Consider the following 21831-nt stretch of genomic DNA (forward strand, 5'->3'; position numbering starts at 1 on the left):
AACCTCATTTAGATTGTTTTATTCTATCAACAGTAATGGATGGGTAGACCACATTGATAACTGTCCTCTTTGGCAACAGCTGAAACAGATCCATTCAAAATTCGAACACTTTAGAGGCATTGATTATTTTGTTCTTTTTGAGGTGGTTTTTGTTGAAGAAGCAAGTCTACTGTCCATGAAATGATTAGACAGCATTGCCAAACAAAATAAAATTAAATGCTATATTGTGTGGTAAAGACAGTAATTGTAAAGTAATTTTAAAGATGAGGAGATAAGGGAAAATTGAAATAGGAAAGAATTTTTGGAGGAGGTAAAAACTGAACAAGACCTTGGGAGGTTGGCTTGGTCATTCAGGAACAGCCTAGACATATATGAATATCTAGGTGGCAATTCTGTTTATTACTGAGACATTGGGATAAACTTTTGGTACGAGTTAAAAAAAAAAGTTGCATAAAGGCAAATCATGGGTGATTTTGGAAATCAAAAGAGTAAACAATCAGCAACATCAGCAACTGCTGCAGCAACACCACACCCACCACCACCACATTGTCTCTATCCACAAAGCGAGACTTTAATGGGATTAGTCTGTCAGTAACATGTGGGATAAACTGTACTCTAAATGAAAATAAAAGTGATAGTTGCCGTATTGGAATTGTAGAATAGTGACAATAGGAATAGAAGTTTAGGAGTGCTTCTAGACATATTTCAAACCAGGAGATACATAAGATAACCTCTCTAATTTTATCTCACTCTACATCCTTTCATATAACTGACCAAACTGATTCCCCAGATGTGTCAATTCACATTGTGATTGCCCATGGTACATTCTCTCATTTGAAATGACTTTCACATTCATCTTCCTCTGCCTATATCCACAATAATTTCCAAGTTCTGCCCACATATTATTTTCTCCATCTCAATGGCCATTTCCAAACATGGAAATAATCTTCCTCATCTGAATTTTGCAGAGGATTGCACTAACTTGTAAACAAAAGTCAATTATATATTATCTAGTTTTGTGTTTATGCCTTATAAATCAATACAAAATAATAAAAAATATTTTATACTCTATATCACATATGGTATATAATCTAGAATACCTACTCATGTTCATAAGTGTTTGTTGAATGAATAAAAATAAACTGATCAGTACAACAATAAATGAATAATAACAATTTCATGATTTTTGAATAAAGAAATTAAAATGTGATGTCATGATTTTTATGGTTGTTTTTAGTATTTTCCCATTTCATTGTCTTCTTTTCTCATCCTCCCTTAATTACCCATTTCATTAATCCCATGAGTGGTTTTTGCCCTTGTAACTTAACAGACTTTGATTACTTGGTAACATCCTAATAAACAGATTAAAATTTGCCATTTTTTCTTCAGTCTATTATTATTAACTATTTTAAATGTTTCTGCATTATCAAAATTATCCATGCCCAACCACATACTGTTTCTTTACGTATCAGGAAGGTCTAAAATGAACATTCTACACATCTTCAACACATAAGGCTACTTTTTGCAAAAGCTCCAGCTTTTGGGTATCTACTGCATATCCAGCAAAGGAATAATTGTTTTCACCACTGTAAACTGGCAAATACTTTGTATACATAACCCATCTATGGAATAAGAATTGTCTCTGTGTAAAAAATATTAATATTAATTTATAAACTGCTCTTTTAATTCATAATTTGCTGTCTGTGTGAACTTTTAATCCCTTTAAAAATCACCATTTCTTGATTGCTCAACCATGCAATACAGAGACAGAAGCTATATTAATAATCTCTCAAAGGTGCAGTGCACTGATACTGCAATTTATGCTGTTGTCTGGAAAAAAGCATATTTATTCTGTCCAAGAACCCATGAGACATGAGAACTACTCTTTGTTCAGACTCACAGTAGTCATTTTAAAACTTCAATTACTATTTCAGCATGTTCCCTCCATTACTGTTTCCACTATCACAGCCAGTAATTTCTAGCAACAAAATGGACTTTGTAAACCATACACATATGTGCCTTGCATGCAATGAGCAAATGCGGCTATGTCTAATATCTGCAGAAAAAAATGTAAATTTAAATGAAATAATATCAACATATGAATCTTGAACATGTGCTTTTTTAATACTTCCTATATAATAATTGTTGAATATGAATATATATGTTATATATATAACAGCATAATGTATCTTGCAATCTAAAAAGTCCAATCATACATTAATATTCAACAAATAGTTCTTGAAATTCAAGTCAGTACAGAGTTGCTCTTTGTGCCATGGGGTTTATAAAAAATAACAATGTAATATAACACCTTACTTTTGCCTTTGAATAATTTACAATCATAAGTATGATTCATCTTTTTAATCAAAATGAGAGTCTTGAATGAAAAAAGATGCTTTGTAGTCTCAATCTTACTTTATGTAGATCTTAAATTCCATGATCTGGCTATAACTTCTGGTGTGAGATTTTGTTCCTACATTAATATTAATCTCCTTTTCTTGAATCTGTCATCTATTTTCACATCCGTTTTTGCTAACAAAAATGCACATATCTAATTTATGTGACACCGAAGTAGGATATTTGGAACATATCATTTTGAAGCCATGATGTTCACTATATTGCTCTTTATGGCTATAATTTCATCTTGAGTGAAGGACACAAGAAATCAACCTTATACATTTTACTGTTCTATTTATTGCCATGACATTCATGAAAGTAACCCTTACAAAATGTATTATTCATTATTCACTTTATAAGAAAATATGAGATACTGTATACTTCTTTCTAAGCTATAAAAAAGTGTGCCTTTCTCATATCATAGGAATACTTGAATTTTATAGACAGTGTTTTTTGGGTGTAAACTGGTCAAGTTTCTTTATATGTTTGGCAGCTATACTATTTAAAGAGAAGAAGAGCTAGAGAGAACTCGAGTACAGAGACACAGAGAAATGCAGAAACACCATTATTAAAAATAATAACCACCAGAACAACAAACAAGCAATCAGAAATGCCAGTACGACATGATGAGGTGTTCATTTTCAAATACAGTTTTATAAAGTTTAGAAAGAAGGAGCCTTATTTAATTTATGTGGAAATAGTTCATCTGAGGAAAGGTGATGCATGTGCTAGCTAGGATAAAGGAGGGGGGAAAGATTAGTTTTTATGATTAACAGTTAAATTGACAGTTAACAGTTTAATTAATTAAATAATTTTTATGTTTGTTCCTACAAGTGGTCACAAGCAGTTAAAGAAGAGAAAGAGGTAAGCAAGTGGAATAGACGGCAAAGAAACAGCCAGAAGGTGAAAAAGAAGTATAATAATATAGATATAACATCATTTAATTATATTCATATTTTTAAAGATTTATCTCAATGAGATAATAGTTCTTTCTATTATCACAAGTCAGTGACAGATATTTAAATTTGAGGTGTAGTTTTTAATTCTACTGGCAGGAATTATTTGACATCAGACTGACCTCAATGATATGGTTCTTGCAAACCTTGATGCTTATGTCTAATTATATTGGCATAACTGTTAGTTTTTTTAGTATTTAAAGATGATGATATTTACACTATGGGTAGTCAAATTGACTTACAATCAGGTGTTTTTCACTGTGAATTACTTATTAAAACTCAGCTACAAAGTCAGATGATTTTAATACATTTGAACTCCCATGTTAAAAATAAAAAGGTACCCCAGTTGGTTGTGTTAGTGCCTTTCTTTATTTTCTAAATAGCTGTATAAAATGTCATTTGCCTTTCATAATATTTTCCTCTATATTTAAAATTGTCCTCAATGAGTTTTGTCCAGTCAATATTTTGCCTTATACACACACACACACACACATATACACATACCGGTATTTATATATATATGTACACATACACACACACACACACACACACACACATATATATACCCCCAGTAATTCAAGATAAGATATATATATATATATATATATATACATCTTACATATATATACACATATGCAGATCAGATATATATTTATATCTTATTTGGAATTATTGATAATGTGATATGTAAAGCCAGAGAACTAAATGGTTTGTTCTAGATTAAATTAACTAACTGTAGAACCTGTGCTCTATCTTGACTGCTACCAAGTATTGTAGACACAGACACATAAGCAATTCAAATGGCAAACTATGCAAGTGGAGGAGAAATTACGGCTTTAAAATATCTGTGTCATTGCTTATACAGACAGGGTAATTGTGATTTTCAAAAAATGCTGACAATGTTTCCAGAGTCTTGTATTACATACTTTATGCTTCAGTCTATGTTTTATGATTATTAGATTGGAAATTCCTTGGGAACCTAATAGAGTGATTCACATTTTGCAGATTTTCTATAAATATCAATAAATATATGAGCACAATCTTTCCTTAAAGATTATATTATAATTCAAAGACTTAATTGCAACTTACACCCAATGAAATGAAGGTTAAACTATTAAAATGTGTTCAGAGGGCATTATTATAAAACATTACCTTTACACACAGGCCTGTGATCACTCCAAGCAGCAAAAACCTCAGCTATCCGTTGACAGGTGATGCTCTTTGCGCCCTGTAGGACATAATCTTCATCACAAGAGAACTGCACAGTTGATCCAAGGCTAAAGTTAAATAAAAGAGAAAAAATATGATAAGAAAGATGCAACATAATAACTAGGCTTCACTTCTGCTGGCAATATCCAATAGGTCAAATATGTACTACAGTGACAAAAAAGTATTTTGGGAAACAAAATGTGTAAGTATGACTTGTAGAAATGTAAAGCTATCATCAAATTTAATCATCTTGTTAATAGATGTAGAAGGAAGGTCAAATAATTCACTAAGTTTACCATGCTAAGTAGGTGGTAAATGTGAATCAAAATGTGGCTATTCTGACTTGTACAGTGCTTGTGTTCATACCATATCACGGTGTTTTTCTGTCATGTATTTACATGTGTATGTTTGTAGATGTGTCTTTACATGTGTATGCATTTAGACACGCGTTTGTGTCTATATACATGCACTTAATGTATTTAGAGATGCAAAATTATACTGATTGATTTTCATATGGTGTTTTTTCTAAAAAATATTTTAAATTTTTGTGGTGTATATCTTTATGGGGTACCTAAGATGTTTTCACGAAGTCATGCAATATGAAATAATTAATCAGGGAAAATGAGGTGAATTTATCCTTTGTGTTACAAAAAATACGATTACATTCTTTTGGTTATTTTGAACTATATGATTAAGTTATTATTGACTATAGCTATCTTGTTTTGCTATCAAATAGTAGGTCTTTTTCATTCTTTCTATTTCTTTTTTTACCCATTAACCATACCCCTCTCCCTCCTAGCCGCCCCCCGCCCCACTAACCTTCCCAGCCTCTGGTAACCATTGTTCTACTCTCTATATCCATAAGTTTAATTGTTTTGATTTTTAGATCCCTCAGATAAGTGAGAACATGTGATGTTTGTCTTTCTGTGTCTGGCTTAATTCGCTTAATAATCTCCAGTTCCACCCATGTTGTTGCAAATGACAGGGTTCCATACCTTTTATGGCTAAATAATCCCTTAACGTGGCATATAAAGTCCTACATGTCGTCTCTCACTCATTGTGACACCTGATCAGCATCTCTAGAAGTTAATCCATATAACCAAAGAGAGATTATATTTACAGTCTTCCTAGACCTCGTCGTGACTCCAAGTTTTATTTAGACTACTCTTAGAGCTTGAGCAACCTTAAAAATTTATATAATGGTCAATTATCTGCCTTTTCCTTCTTTCTCATCTCAATAAAGGAAAACTCCATTCTTCATGTTGCTAAGGCCAAAAACCTTACAGTTATTCTTAATTCATCTTTTTGTCTTGCATTTCACAACCACTTCATCAGGAAAATCCTGTCGGCAACACATTAAAAATCCAGAATCTAACATTTTTCAGCCCTACAGTGTCAATAGGAATCTGAGCCACAATTTCTCATTCATATGATTGCAATAGTCTTTCTTGCTATGTTGTTAGTTTTTCCTCTTTCTGTTCTTGCCTCCCTGCAATCTATTCTTAAATAGTATCCAGAGCAAACTTTTTAAAAGTTAGTTCAAATTATATCACTTTTGTACTTTCAAATTTCCCATCCCTGTTTCACTCAGAATAAAGGGATCACCTGTTTCACTCATAATAAAGAGATTGCCCTTAAAATTGCCAGTGTGATTTGGTCTCTGCTAATTTGCAGAATTAATTTCCTATGCTTTCTCTTTCCATCTCTGTTCTTCAGATTTATCGACTTCCTTGCTCTGGCTTGAAGATATTAAGCATGTGCCTCCCTCAGGGTCTTTACACTTGCTGTTATATCAATCTGGAAAACCACTTCTTCAGAAGTCCTGTATCTCCCATTCTCAATTGTTCTGGTTTCTCCTCGCATGACATTTTATCCATAAGGCCCTCCTTTACTGCTCTGTGTAAAACAGCTACACCTATTCCATTATCTTCTTCCATGTTATTTCCTATATACTATCTAATGCACTGTTTATTTGTCTCCCTGCTTCCACTAAAAAAACCTCAAGTCTCTTATCTATTTTGTTTCCCAACATGTCAAATATTTCCAAAAGTATTGTAAGTTTATGTATAGATTTTTGAGTGATTAAAGCTATCTTTTGCAGATTTATTGGTTGCTAACATATAAGACTGTCTAATGCACTCAGATATGTCCTTATCCCTGTAACTAGAAAAATATTCTTCGTTAGGATACTCTCTCAAGGTTAATTAAATTTTTATAATCCACGGCACCCACTATTTCCCATTACCTGCTGCATTTGCTGTGCTCAAGAAAGAGCAAGAAAAATACTAATGTGATTGGAGCACAGAAAATAAAGAGAGGGATGTGAAATTAAGTCAAGGAAGCAATTGGGGTTGTGGTTAGATTGGTTACAACTTTGTAGGCCATGATAAGGATTTTGACCCTCATTCTGAGAGAATTGGCCAATTGTTACAGGGGTTTAAGACAAGTGAATACTATGCTTTAAAATGAACTCATTGGTTTCTGAGTGAAGGATACAATTTAAGCGGCCAAAGATAGAAGCAAAGAGTTTAGTTAACAAGCTGTCACAGAAATCTGAGTTTTCATGGAGATGTTATGATGGCAACAAGTATTAGAAAAGTGGTAGCTATAAACTAATGATGGTAAAAACTTTAGGAGTTGGAGGAAGAAGGCCCAGTACAGGGCCTGGCCCATAGGATTCATTTAATTACTATTTTCTCACTAACATAATAAATTAATGATCTATCATGGTTACCATATTTGTCACAGATGATTATGATATTCTAGTTCTAACCAGGCTCTTCTTGATAAAAGTAATAAATTACATCTTGTTTAAGTGATAGGTGTTTGAGCATGTTTCTTTTGACTATAGAAAATTAATTCACTTAGCTTGGAGACAGGAAATTGATAATAATAATTATTATTATTATAAAATAATAAATGTAACTGTTTTGCTACTATGCTAAAGATTATCAGTAACGGTCTCTGAAGCTTCTATACTTATTTTTCCCCTACAGATTAGCCATCTCACCATGTTCTTCTCCCCTTAATACACTGGGAAAAGTAGTTTGGAGTAGTGGTGAACAGTTTAAGCTACAGAATCACAGATATCTCCTTTCAAATACTAACTCTGCCCTAAACTTCAGCTTTCTTGTCTGTTGTGATAAAGTAATGAAATATTATTTATAAACTACACAGTGTCTATCACATACCAAGCACTCAGTTATTTCCCTCAGTTAGATTAAAATGAAGTCCTCATAGTCTAGGGGTTTTTGTCTTTTAAGGTCATTTTGAGTATCTCTGTATTCCTCCATTTGTCCCAACTTTAAAATTTCATCTCATAATTATATTTAAGTTCTGGTGGGGGAAATTTATTTTTGTCCATTTATAAAGTTTATATTCTCACATCCCATATCTCCCTAACAGGCACCTTATGTTCCAAATACCATTACCTGTAATTTACTTTTTCTCATACCTTTGGTCTTTCTACAATATCTACTCTGCCAGGAATTCTCATTTTCCTCATTTACCTTAATCATTATTAAGATTTGATTTTAATTTTAGGTTAAACATGAAGCTCTTATTAATTTATCCGTTAAGAATTAAATATTTTCCTTTGGGAGGCCAAGGCGGGAGGATTACAAGGTCAGCAGATCGAGACCATCCTGGCTAACACGGTGAGACCCCGTCTCTACTAAAGCTAAAAAAAAAAAATTAGCTGGGCGTGTTGGTGGGCGCCTGTAGTCCCAGCTACTGGGGAGGCTGAGGCAGGAGAATGGCGTGAACCTGAGAGGCGGAGCTTGCAGTGAGCCCAGATCGCACCACTGCACCTGACAGAGGGAGACGCCGTCTCAAAAAAAAACAAAAAACAATTAAATATGTTCATCTCGTTGTCCATTGCTTTCCCATACCTCAGTAGAACAATTGCTACAATGATTTAGGGGCTTAAGTTAAGCTGGAGCATTAAGAGAGAGAAATGGTGTAAAGATTAGAAGGTAGGAGGAAAGGAGCCTTCTCACCTAGATGAGAGGAATATTTTCTACCTTACTATTTTAGCTTAAGCTAGCTTATAAGATGCCATCTAAATGCATCATATATGACATTTTGGCCACATGGCCCATGGATGTCCTCTGATTTAGATTTTCTAGGTCTGCTCTATACTTTAAAGGATCTGTTTATGCTGCAGGAGGAGAGGGAATGGGATATTTTAAAATGAGGATTTAAATTCCTTTAAGCAGAATCCAAACTGCCAAAATGGCAAATATTTCTAATTACTCATTTGTATTGTATAAGCCATTAATTTATTCCCCAATAATGAAGAAAAGCATCTATATTGGGCATTTGCAAACATCTCCATCCAGGATCACAGCTACACTTCAACATATTCTAGACCAAAAATATAAAAGTGCAAAACAACTCAGAGAGGACAGAAGTCAATGAAATAAGCAGCCTTTCCAGTAAAATCCAGGCTCAATAATCAGGAAATGGATATCTTAAACAAATGCACTGTGCTTTCATTGTATTAACTGTTTTAATATTTGAGTCAAACTTAAGAAAAACTTACACTAAGTCTCATTAAATGTGTGTGTGTGTGTGTGTGTGTGTGTGTGTTTGTGCGGGTATATGCATTCCTAGGAAAGTATTCAGTTACCATGAAATAACAAGGAGGACAAGCTGTATCCACTGAAATTCATCTGTCACCACAGAAGAGATGTCTGCCCTACCCAGCCAAATAAAACTTTCCACTTTAATAAGTTATTCATTCTGATACAACATTTCAAAACAAATAGCTAGGCACATTTTTAATTTGAAAGTACCAAGTCATAAGGCAAATGATATATAATGATATTGTTTGAAAAACTAGAGTTGACTTTCTCATGATTATGCTGGTCAATGTTTAAGTGCTGTCATCTTTTTAAAAATAATACTTATTTTGCAAAAACACCCTATAATATCAAAGCCGTCAGTAAGAGAAAATACGAGGTTTCTCAAAATACACAAATTTTTACCTATGTTGGCCCAAGATAGTGAATCTATAATTTTATTTACAATCAAATAGACAGGATATGAACAAATATAGAAGTATGGAAGGACAGATAATAGTGCTTGGGTCGCGGAAGAGGATCTAAAAAAAAAAACAAAGAAGGAATGAATATTGACAGCATTACATCAAGAGTAAATTTGTCTGTACTTTTGTTGTTATTATTTTTTGGTCTATTTAAAAAGGTCTAGACAATTTCCTGACAGATGCAGAAATTTAACACTAAGTAGCAGATGCATATTTTTCAAAATTATCACTGTACAAATAGAAATTATCCAGGCATGACGGATGATCTAAAAATTAAAGTATCTGCAAACCATTTCTGTAGCAAAAAAATCAAAACACTAAACGTGAAGAAAATAACTATTACCAAAATGGTCACAATAATGCTGATTTAATATCTTTTAAAGTCTAATTATTCTCTAAATGTCTTTAAACTTGCAATTTCAAAAATGAGTAATTGCACACTGGAATATCTAAGGTTATTTTACAATATGAGATTTTCTGTTTTAAAATTGTACAAGTATGTATTGCAGAAATTTTGAAAATTAAGATTAGCAAAAAAAAAAGTGAAAACCACTTAAGCTCTACACTGTCAAAGGTACTTTTGAGTCCAATTCCAAAATTCTAGTTCTTCTCAAATTCGAATTATTTCTTTCTTCTTTCCTTCTTGTAAAATTGGAGCAAGTGAAGCTCCTTATAGAGGGGTCATTCCTCCAACTAGTTTGAGATTCAATCCACCCCGCCTTGTCATTACTTGTGCTATTAATTATTCCTTGTTTCTCTTGAATATTCAACTCTCATTTTAAGCTGGTAGTAAAAGTGATGGTATTAATCTATTTATTTGTAAGTCATAAAAATTAAATGTTAATAAACTTTATCCAAAGGGATGATAAATTACTTTACTTTCAAAATAGTTTGTTTCTGACTCTAAGTTACATTGATAAGCTTTGTTAGATATTACAAAGCATTTCATCTCATACCAAAACTTTTCTTCAAAATATAATGAATATTGTGTTTTTTTATACCTATTGCCTATTTCATTGACCTTATAAAATTAATGTCATTCTTTTGCAGAAATAATGTCATCCAAACCAAGACTATGCCCGATACAAAGAGAATTCAATTCAGCATTCACACACTTTCGTATTTCTTTACACTGTTGGTTATAATCAGTCTGGATATTGTTACTGGATATCTTGCTTTGTGGAATGCTTAAGGTCACTCACTACCTCATTCAATATTTATGCCAACTACTGCCCTATTTAATAACCCCAAGCTTGGTCATTTGTGTACAATTTCAAGTATACTAGAATGATAATAATGCTACCTGTCTGCCCCTCTAATACTCGGCTTCAGATAAATTCTATCACTAGGAGTACATCCTTCTTCTTGTAGATTTACTTCCTCTACTTATTATACTTCTATGAAACATAACATAATATACTCAAAAATAGTGTAATTCCAAAAGAAGCAATATTCTGGAAAAAGGAAAAATCCCAAAAGAAATAGATTGTTCAGAGAGAAACCCAAAAGCCGTGGGCAAGTGCATTAGTTAATATAGATTTTCATATGACAACAGCTAGTTAAATAGCTAACCAAGCTAAAAGCAAATGTCACAGAAAAAGTTGTAATTTCAAACCTTCAAGAGAAAGCATACTGATTATTATCATAGAGTCCTTTTCGTTAACCTCCAAAATTAACTGTGGTGAACTTCTCAGAATCCTCAAAAATCCTTGCTATAATACCCAATAAGATTTCAAGATTTTAAATTTAGTACAACTATTAAAAATGTGAGAGCTGAAGATTTTATTTTTATTTTGATAATTCTTTTTATGGAGACTAAGACATAAATACTTGTCACTATATGATGTTTTTATTATGTTTTGCTTTATGTCTTATATATAACATTCACTAGATCAGATTTTGTGTCTTAATTAAACAAATTTTAATAGATCTTCAATTCTACATAAGCACAATATTTTTATATAACAAGTGAAGTATGGTATGGATCCATAACTGTGTTACAAAGTAAGAAAAGGCATATAGTGGGATAATGATATCCTTTGATAGAAAAAAGGCAATAAAATAAAGTGCTTTTTAAGGCTACTAGTAGAATGCGTTAGAAAGTAACATGAAAATGTTCAGAAAAATTACAATATACATACACTTAAGTGGCAAAATATAATTTAATTAAAAGCTTAAATAATTTTTTTTTCTGTGACAGAAATGTTTTTAAGACATGAGTTAAAATCATTTGAAGGATGAAACTGGAAAACATCATTCTCAGTAAACTATCGCAAGGACAAAAAACCAAACACCGCATGTTCTCACTCATAGGTGGGAATTGAACAATGAGAACTCATGGACACAGAAAGGGGAACATCACACTCCGGGGACTGTTGTGGGGTGGGGGGAGGGGGGAGGGACAGCATTAGGAGATACACCTAATGCTAAATGACGAGTTAATGGGTGCAGGAAATCAACATGGCACATGGATACATATGTAACAAAACTGCACATTGTGCACATGTACCCTAAAACCCTAAAGTATAATAAAAAAAAAAATTAAAAAAAAATTAAAAAAAAAATCATTTGAATATAATAAAGCTTTCAAATAGTATTAAATGAAGATCTATGTTTGGGATCATTTTTGTTGGTATGATCATAGGAAAGAAAGTGGTTAAGATTATAAATTAGAATTTGGTTATACAATCCCTTCAAATAAAAAAGTAAAATAAAATTAGTGTGAGAACTAATAAATGAAATAATTTAATTCTATATTGTTTAGGTTGGTAAGCTTCCTAACGATTTCCACAACATGCTATTTTGAAGTTCACATGTAGGCATAGTCATACAATACGCCTCTTTAAGCCATAAGGCAAGGTTAACATCTCATTCTTGTGACATAAACTTTAACTGTTCCCATTGCTATATCACTCCCTGTGTTCTCATCCCTATACTACTATTAGACAGCAATAAACTAAATAATGTAATTAGGATAAATCTATTTGTATCTAATTTTTCCAGGCTTATATTATATTAAACTTTGATCTCTTAATAGTGGCAACACATTAATTATATTTTAAAAAGCCCCAGAAGACTGTGGCCCTATATTTAAGAACAGCTGTCAGAGAGAAATAAACCAGTTGAAGTAGCGGTTTAAATAGTTAAAGTCAAACCCACCTCAGAGTAGGGAAACATTATAGAGGCATAGATGAACTGAGCTTTGTGATATACAATGTTATAAATTATCCAAAATGATCGTTTATCTTTAATCCTAATATAAATTATTAAAAGAATATTAAAAATTTATATTTGAATAGAGCATTCTAGTTTACAAAGTACTTTCCTGTATAAAATCCCACTTGATCTACTCCTGATGTTTTTACCAGTTAATGTCACAGAAATTTGCAAGAGCAACACACAAGGCACTTTGTGAGTGATATTTAAAATGCAAAGACTGATGTGCATAGCAACTACCTCATTGTCTGTGAGCTGTTCAATCTTTTATACATTGGAAGGACCAGTTAGATTAAACACTGACTACCTATGTTTAATATTTACCCCTTGAATCCTATATGGAGGTGCTGACAAGGAATAATAAATTATTGCATATGTCAGTAATGTAAATTTAGAATATTAAGTTGCTATTGCCATGTTAAGCCTATAATATAAAATCAACTTTTCCACCTTCAATTTATCAATATTATAGTCCACTGAGAAAAACTTTGAGTAGAATAAATTAGGTTATCTTTAGATGAGTTACAGCTGTCATATTCCATGAATCAATTAGCTTTTTATTAAAATAAATCTGCCAAAGCAAACATACCTTAAATACTTCATCATGTTTTTTTATGTTGCTGTGTCTCTTTGATGAATAAAATGTGAACTTAGAAGGTAGGAGTATTTTGTTTTTAAATCATTTTCATTTAACATAATGACTATGCTATAAAGCACTTCCTCTAATCATAAAGATTAAACTATCCTGATTTAAACAACTTTGCAATTAATGTCTCTTCTTGCATTAGAAATGCCTTTCCAACACTCTCTTCAATAAATGGTGCTGGGAAAACTGGATATCCATTACAGAGGAATGAAACTAGACCTTTATTTCTCACCATATAAAAAATCAACTCAGAATGGATTAAAGACTTAAATGTAAAATCCGAAACTATAAAACTACTAAAAAAAAAAAAAAAACTTAGGGAAAATGTTCTAGGGAACTTGTCTAGGAAAAGATTGTATGGCTGAAACTTCAAAATCACAGGAAACAAAAAAAAAAATAGACAAATGGGACTACAGTAAACCAGAAAGCTTTCACACAGCAAAGGAAACAATCAACAAAGTAAAAAGACAACCTGTTGAATAGGAGAAAATATTTACAAATTACTCCTCTGACAAGGGAGTAATATTCTGAATTTAAAAGGAAATAAAACAACTCAATAGCAAAAATATAAATAATCCCGTAAAAGTGGGCAAAGGGTCTGAATTTGACATTTCTTAAAGGAAGACATACAAATGGCAAACACGTATATCAAAAATGTTCAACATCACTAATCATCAGAGAAATGCAAATCAAAACCACAATGAGATATCATCTTACCACAGTTAGAAGGGCTATTACCATAAAGACCTAAAGTAACAAATGCTGGTGAGGATGCAGAGGAAAGGTAAGTCTTACATACTGTTGGTGGAGATGTAAATTAGTACAGTCATTATGGGAGGCAGTATGAAGAATTCTCAAAAAACTAAAAGTAGAACTACCATAAGAACCAGCAATCCCACCACTGGGTATTCATCCAAAGGAAAGGAAATCAGTCCTTTGGGATATCTGCATTCCCATGTTTATTGCAACACTATTCACAACAGCTAAGATATGAAATCAATCTAAGTGTCTATCAGCAGATGAATGGACAAATGTAGTATGTATACACAATGAAATACTATTCAATCACAAAATGAATGAAATCCTATCATATGCAGCAACATGGATGGAACTTCATATCACATTATTAAGTAAAATAAGCCAGGCACAGAAAGACAAAATATCACAAATTTTTATGCATATGTGCGAGCTAAAAATGTTCATCACATAGACATAGAAAATAGAAAGATAGTATTTTTAGTAGAGACGGGATTTCACCATGTTAGCCAGGATGGTCTCAATCTCCTGACCTCGTGATCCGCCCGCCTTAGCCTCCCAAAGTGCTGGGATTACAGGCTACTTGGGAGGCTGAGGCAGGAGAATGGCATGAACCCAGAAGGCGGAGCTTGCAGTGAGCAGAGATCGTGCCACTGCACTCCAGCCTGGGAGACAGAACGAGAAGAAAAAAAAAAAAAAAGACAGATAGTTACCAGAGGCTGGGAAGGGTTTGCAGTGTGTGTGTGCATGGGAGGGGGTACAAAGAGAGGTTGTTAATGGATACCTACGGTTAGATAGAGGGAATAATTTCAGTATTTGATAGCACAGTAGGGTGACTATAGTTAAGATATTGTATATTTCAAAATAGCTATAAAAGAAGATTTGAAATGTTTCTAAGAGAAAGAAATGGTAAATGTTCAAGGTGATGGCTATCCAAATACCCTGATTTGGTCATTACACATTCTATGCATGTATCAAAATATCATATGCTCCCCATAAACATGTACAAATATTACACATCAATAAAATATATAAAAAGTATTTCTGGTAAAAACAAAAATAAAAATAAGAAATAGTGCTTTACTAAATGTTAGGCAAATTTAGTATCAGCTTTATAAAATCAAATCGTGGGTTGGGGAGTTGGGAGTAACTGCAAGATGACCTCTGAGATTTTTTTTCCAGCTATAAAATTCAAGAAGTCTCTAAGAATAGATATGGTGCTAAAATACAAATAGATAGTTGTATAAGATGTTATCAAGTGGTATATAATGATAAAAAATCTCTATTATTCAGAATTGGGCTATAGATTCTCTTAACTCTAAAAGAAAATTAAGCCCCAAGCATTCTGTAATGGTATGAAATAGAATAGTTCAAATTTTTCACCAGTTTGTAATATGAGCTGGTTTAAAACGTTACAAATTTTACACCAAATTGTAATACCAGCTCTGTGAAGTATTACAATATACCTTCCCATGATTGTTAGAAAAGACATGGTCTTATATTTGCTGTCTTTCCACCATCTCTTCATCATCTCTCCACCAAGTCCTAGGCCAGCTGGAGCTCATAGTGCATTAAACAGCGGAAATAGAAATGGAGTGCATCACACTCTGATACTCTGAATCATAGATCAGAGAAGAGTTCTATATAATGATTTCTGAATAAGTGAATGTGTAAACTGCTACCTTAAAGTCACTATTTATATTTGAGGAATTAAAATTAGAATGACAAGAAATCTCATTATTTTACATTAAAAATAATTCAACATTTTTTTTTATGGTCAAATTAGAACCCAGTATGTTAGACTTAGCAAGTTCCAAAAGCCTGAGCTAGTGAGGGGGTAAAGACAGTTTTGCCGTGGGAATAGAAAGTTTACAAACTTTCTATTTCTAAGGGGAATCTAAAAAATACCACTAACATCTAGTTGAGGAAAGCAGGCCCCACAGGTTGCAGACAGGCATACAGAAGTACACTAAAGGTCTGGGAAGATCAGCAACAACCTTTTATGAGTCACTGGGATATGAGCTAAGACTGTAAACTCTTGAAGGGAAAAATTACATCGTACTCATCCTTTTATCTAGGGTTTAGCCCAATGTCTGCAGTGGGTACACAGTGGGTATTGGCTGAGTACATGAGTGGAAGGAAGAACGCACTAGGATAAGGCATACTAGTTTAAATGCAGTCGTGATGCAGAGCCCGGAAAGCTTTGTGGATGTTACACATTGTAATTACAAACATCGTGTTGTTTTTCTGGACTCTGACAGTGGATGGAGAAGTAGCTGGTTCTTGCAACAAGTCTTAATAAAATTCAAGATAACAGTACCAGGATCTATTTTTTTATGGCATATTTTGCCCTCTATTCCTTTACTGGCTAAAAGTACAGTTCCCAAAATATGTTGAGCTTTTTGGGTTGCTGAATAGAACATACAGGTTGCTACAGCATACTTTAAATTTTTGAAGGCAACACAAATATCCATCATGAATTGTGCAAACTACTAGCTTGAAGTAATTTAGTTTCAATATTATACAACTATTAATATATTCCTTTCAATGACATCTTTTGATGATGCTGGATTTTCAGTGGCTGCTCTGATGAAAAGCAAATATCACACCATTTTGCTGTGGAGTATAAAATGAGGGTGGTAACATCAAATCTGAGTCCAAGGTTTGAGAAATTGTGCAGTGCACAATGCTAAGTTTTTAGAACATAAATTCATAAGTTGTTTAGCCACAGTTACTAAACAGAAGTGTTAGGTATTCCTTTGGGCCTGGGAGCCTGGAAAAAAAATTACTAGGACATTCAGGACACTGTGATGCAAAAATATTTGGGAACTTCTTGTGCTAAGACTTTGCACGTCATTCTGTGAATCTAGATGTATAGTGTGCAAATATTTTCTTCCATTCGGTAGGCTGTCCCTTCATTATTGTGTCCTTTTCTGTGCAAAAGGTTTTTATTTTGTATAACCCTTTTACTGATTTTGTTTTTTTGCCTGTGCTTTTGGGGTCATATCAAAAAATCATTGCCCAGACCAATGTCATGAAGCTTATTTTCTAGGTTGTTTATAGTAGTTACATAGCTTTGGGCCTTACATTAAATACCTAAATTTATTTTGAGTTGATTTTTGATGTGAGATAAGGGTCTAGTTTCATTCTTCTGCACATGAATATCCAATTTTTCCAATATCATTTATTGAAGAAAGTGTCCTTTTCTTATGGCATGTTCTTGGCACATTTGGTGAAAATCAATTGGCTTTAAATGCATGAGTTTTTGCTGGCTTCTCTATTCTGTTCCATTGGTCTCTCCTTGTTTTAATGCCAATACTATGCTGTTTTGGATACTATAGTTTTGTAGTATATTCTGAAGTCAGATGGTATGATAGTTCCAGATTTGTTCTTTTGCTAAAAATTGCTTTGGTTATTTGAAATCTATTGTGCTTTCATGTGAATTTTAAGGTTTTTATTTTATTTTATTTTTGTATTTCTGTATAGAATGTCATTGGTATTTTGTTTGAGAATGCACTGAATCTGTAGATTGCCATGGTTAGTACAGACACTTTTTTCATGAGCATGGGATATCTTCCTATTTATTTGTAACTTATTTAATTTCTTTCATCAATATTTTATAGTTTTCAGTGTAGAAATCTCTCACCTTTTTTGTTAAATTTAGATATGCTTCAAAAACAGAAAAGATGCCATAATGACTAGATTAGAGTGGGAAATAAGAAGAATGATCCAAAATGAGCTCAATTATGAAAAAAAAAAAAAAAAACAGGTTGTATGGGGATTTTTTAAAAGTATCAATTTATTCTAACTGCAAGGGGGGAGTCATTGAAGAATTTTAAGCAGAAAAGTGATGTGATTTGATATAGTTTTTAAAATACTGCTTTGTTTTGTGGTGAATGCATTACAGATGACAATAGCAGTAGAAGAGAGATGGTTTAGGATGTTTGAATGGTCTAAGTGAGAGATGATAGTGGCTTGCATTAGGAAGGTTTTAATTGAAATGGAGAATATTGTATATTTTTAGAATATGCCTTGGAATAAAATCTCAAGTACGGGTAGAACTTCTTGATGGATTCGATATGGAGAGGTGCAACTAAGAGCAGTTACTAGTTTTAAAAGACTTTTATGAAAAAAATGCTAATATAGTCTGTTGTCACAGACTTCCTCGCTTCTGCTATTTCCACATTTAGTTTAACAGTGACTTTATATTTCCCTTCTTTCTTCTACCCCAAGTCTCTTGCCTCTGTCTTATTTTATCTATCTTGCTAACCCTCAAAATATTCTCATTACTTGGACATCTCTTCTCCTTGTGTCTCATTCCCTAATTTCCTTCTCTTATTCTCATTTTACTTCCATACCTATGATCCATGTCATTACATTAAATAATTAAAATCATATTGCTTCTTTCACTTTGTCCAAGTCACAGCACTTACAACATAATAAGGATATTTTCTTTAGCAAAATTTACATACACATAATAAAGCTGAAGGTCACTCCTATGGAAACTTACAGAATATTAAATAGACTAATAATTCAAACTTTGCAACGAAGGGTCTAATTTGACTTCTTGAATTTGCATATAGGTTTTCTTTATCTTTAATCGTGACACTAGAAGGAAGCTTTAGTATTCCTTTTTACTATAACTTTTTTTTCAAAAACACCCTTGTAATTAAAAATGTGTGGCATAAAATGTATTCAATGATCTCACTTTTACAGAACTGAAATTACTCTTGGTATACCCAAAATATTCTAACACTACTCAGGCAGAAATACTCAGTTTATCTAGAAATACTTCAATTCATCAAAATTATTCCCAAAATATACTCACACTACCCAGCCAGAAATAATTGGCTTATCTATAAATATTTGTATTGATCAAAATTATTTCCTAAATATAATACATAGATATATTTCTAAATATGTACATTTAAACTTTACTTCAATAAAATATTACCACAATTTAAATTACCTGTGGCCTCAATTGTTACTTTTTATTTTTATTATTTTTCACATTAACATTGCAATTACAGCAATGAGGAGACCATAAGGGTAAAGTAGACAATCTAGAGTATGGAAAATGTGATAAGGTGTGCACAGGGTATTAGGCTTTGTTATTCATGTTATTTTCTTTTAAGTTTGCCTACCCAACTTGAGTATTTTTATAGTCCATATATTTTAAATGTCCCATCAGTTTAGATAACATAGCTGGAGGAGATTTCAAAAATCTAGTCCTACTCTTTCTTCCATATATTTATACAACTTGAAATATATTTCTTTTTTGTAAGAGCTAGTTTTTATATTGTAATAATGTACTGAGCAGTTTGAGTCACAAGAAACAAAAGAACAGTTATGCTTTTATTACTCTTTGTTTTTGGACGTAAGTAATAATGTCTTTTATTTTTTGGGACAGTCTCTCTCTGTAACCTATTTTGGAGTGCAGTGGCACGATCTTGGCTCACTGCTACCCCCGCCTCCTGGGCTCAAGCGATTATCCTGCCTCAGCCTCCCAAGTGGTTGGGATTACAGGTGCCCACCACCATTCCTGGCTAACTTTTGTATTTTTAGTAGAGACAGGGATTCGCCATGTTGGCCAGACTGGTCTTGAACTCCTGACCTCAGGTGATCCGCCAGCCTCAGCCTCCCACAGTACTAAGATTACAGGCATGAGTCACTGCCCCCGGCAGGTAATATGTCTTTTAAGGTGCCATCCCAAAGAGGCCAGAAACACCTTTTCATACAGAGAAGAGTAGAATAAGTAGTAATTGCAAAGACCAATGCAATTACTACTTATCTTACTGTTTCTGTATTGTCTGTATAACACAAGGAGAAGATGACAGTGCAAGTTTACTCAAATTCAATGCAGCAAGTGATTCTTAAGCATCTAAACATTTTTTGGAGATTGATGATTTAAAAAAGATAGTATCAGCATTCAAAAATAGAATAAATACTGAGCAGAAAGATAAAAGAAGCACACAAGTGAATTTTATTCAAGTCAAATGAGTTGTGAAAGTTGATCGTATGAATTGGTTCATTCTTGCCATACCCAACTAAAACAGTCGAGAAGCCAGGGGGGAAAAGCACTCAGAATATATAATATTGCTCTAGAAGTGTAATTCTCTGCAAGTCAGGCTGCTGAAACTGCCTGTTGTAACCTGAGACCAGTTTTATCTATAAATGCTGAAATAAGTTGCTGCAACATAAGGACGAATTTTGCCAACCACCATCACTCACCAATGGGAGCCTGCCAGCTCCCTAGAACTTTATTAATGCCCATGAACTTTCTCAAAGAACAATATGTAACATTTCTCCTTTAATGAAACCTGCAACTTTCTCTTTATTCTTCCAGCATACCAAAGACCACCTGGTCTGACTGTATACCTCGAATTGTGATTCTTTCTTCTCAAATAAAATCTTACATTTAGAGATTTGTCTCTACATTTTTATTTTGACTTTAACAGAGCCAAGAGAGCATTGATAAAAGTTATAAGGAACCAAGGCAGATGAAGGAAATTCATTTGAAGGATAGGTTTCTTATAGGTAAAGATTTGCAGAATCTTATTTTAGGAAGCAAGAGTAGCATGTGCAATATTACACAGCTGATTAAGGGTGGAGGCATTTGGAAGGACAATTTGTATTAAGCAACTAGTAAGTTAGAGGAAATGGTAGTTTTTACTTTTACATTGATTTATTAAAATACACACCACATGACTGAAATGAAATATTTTTCGGTAAGAGGCAAGTGTGGCATTCTGTAATGAAATATGACAAAAGTGGAAAGATAATGCCAGAAAGTTAGGTTTCCACTACATTGAGGAAGAAATTAAATGCTAGAATGTAAATATATAAGCAAGGGGGAAAAAGGATCAAATTGCAAGCCATACTCCCTGGGTACAAGGGAGTATTTTGTTACTGCTAAGTATAGGAACTTCTGGTATGTGAGTTTACTCATTAGTAAAATAGAAATATTGAAACCTACAGTGTGTTAATACATTTAAAAAAAATTGTGTGAAAGTGCTTTTGAGTTAAAATATGATATACATATGTATATGATAACTGATATTATATCACCTCTTAATTCAATAGGTATGGGAAAAAACAAGTTTTTGATCAAGGAGTATTATTGCAATATTCAAAAGTGAGGGATCCTTTCCTGAAAGCCAAGTGTAATACTTCTTGTAACAGAATAAATAGAAGATAATTGCTTTTGTGCAGTTGGGAAGTTTTAAGTGAGTAAAGTAAAAGAGAGGGAACTGAAGATTACTAATGAATGAGATAGAAGTGGCATCAGTGTTGGAATGGATGTTGGAAAACAGTGAAGACTTTTAAATCTTCATTCATTGGGAAAACGACAGGAAAATAACAAAGAGAAAGCAAAGACAGGTAACCTAGCATTTATAAGCCCCTCTTTGTTGTGGGTACTTCACTAGGCAGGTTCATGAGTCTGAGATAATCTAGTCCTTCACTGTGGCATTTCAGTTTGGTGCTACCCTTTCCATTTTTATTGAAAAGGAAAGACAACTTTGTGTAGAATAAATAACTTCCCCAAGTCAAGTAAAAAGAGCAATAGAACTTAAAATTAAGTTCATCTGATTCCAAATCCCATG

At 33.0% G+C, this 21831-nt stretch overlaps 1 protein-coding gene across 3 annotated transcripts in view; it reads right to left on the reverse strand.

Moving 5' to 3' along the window:
- The window catches only part of CSMD3 (CUB and Sushi multiple domains 3), a 1218611-nt gene that overhangs the window by 707306 nt on the left and 489474 nt on the right, over window positions 1-21831 (reverse strand). For all 3 annotated transcript variants that reach the window (XM_055287089.2, XM_055287087.2, XM_055287086.2), the window contains one exon: window positions 4506-4630. In XM_055287089.2, the coding sequence (XP_055143064.1) occupies window positions 4506-4630 (125 nt within the window). The remainder of the gene's footprint in view (window positions 1-4505; window positions 4631-21831) is intronic.

Source organism: Symphalangus syndactylus, chromosome 7 (genome assembly GCF_028878055.3).
Source record: "Symphalangus syndactylus isolate Jambi chromosome 7, NHGRI_mSymSyn1-v2.1_pri, whole genome shotgun sequence".
In the NCBI taxonomy this organism is placed as follows: domain Eukaryota; kingdom Metazoa; phylum Chordata; class Mammalia; order Primates; family Hylobatidae; genus Symphalangus; species Symphalangus syndactylus.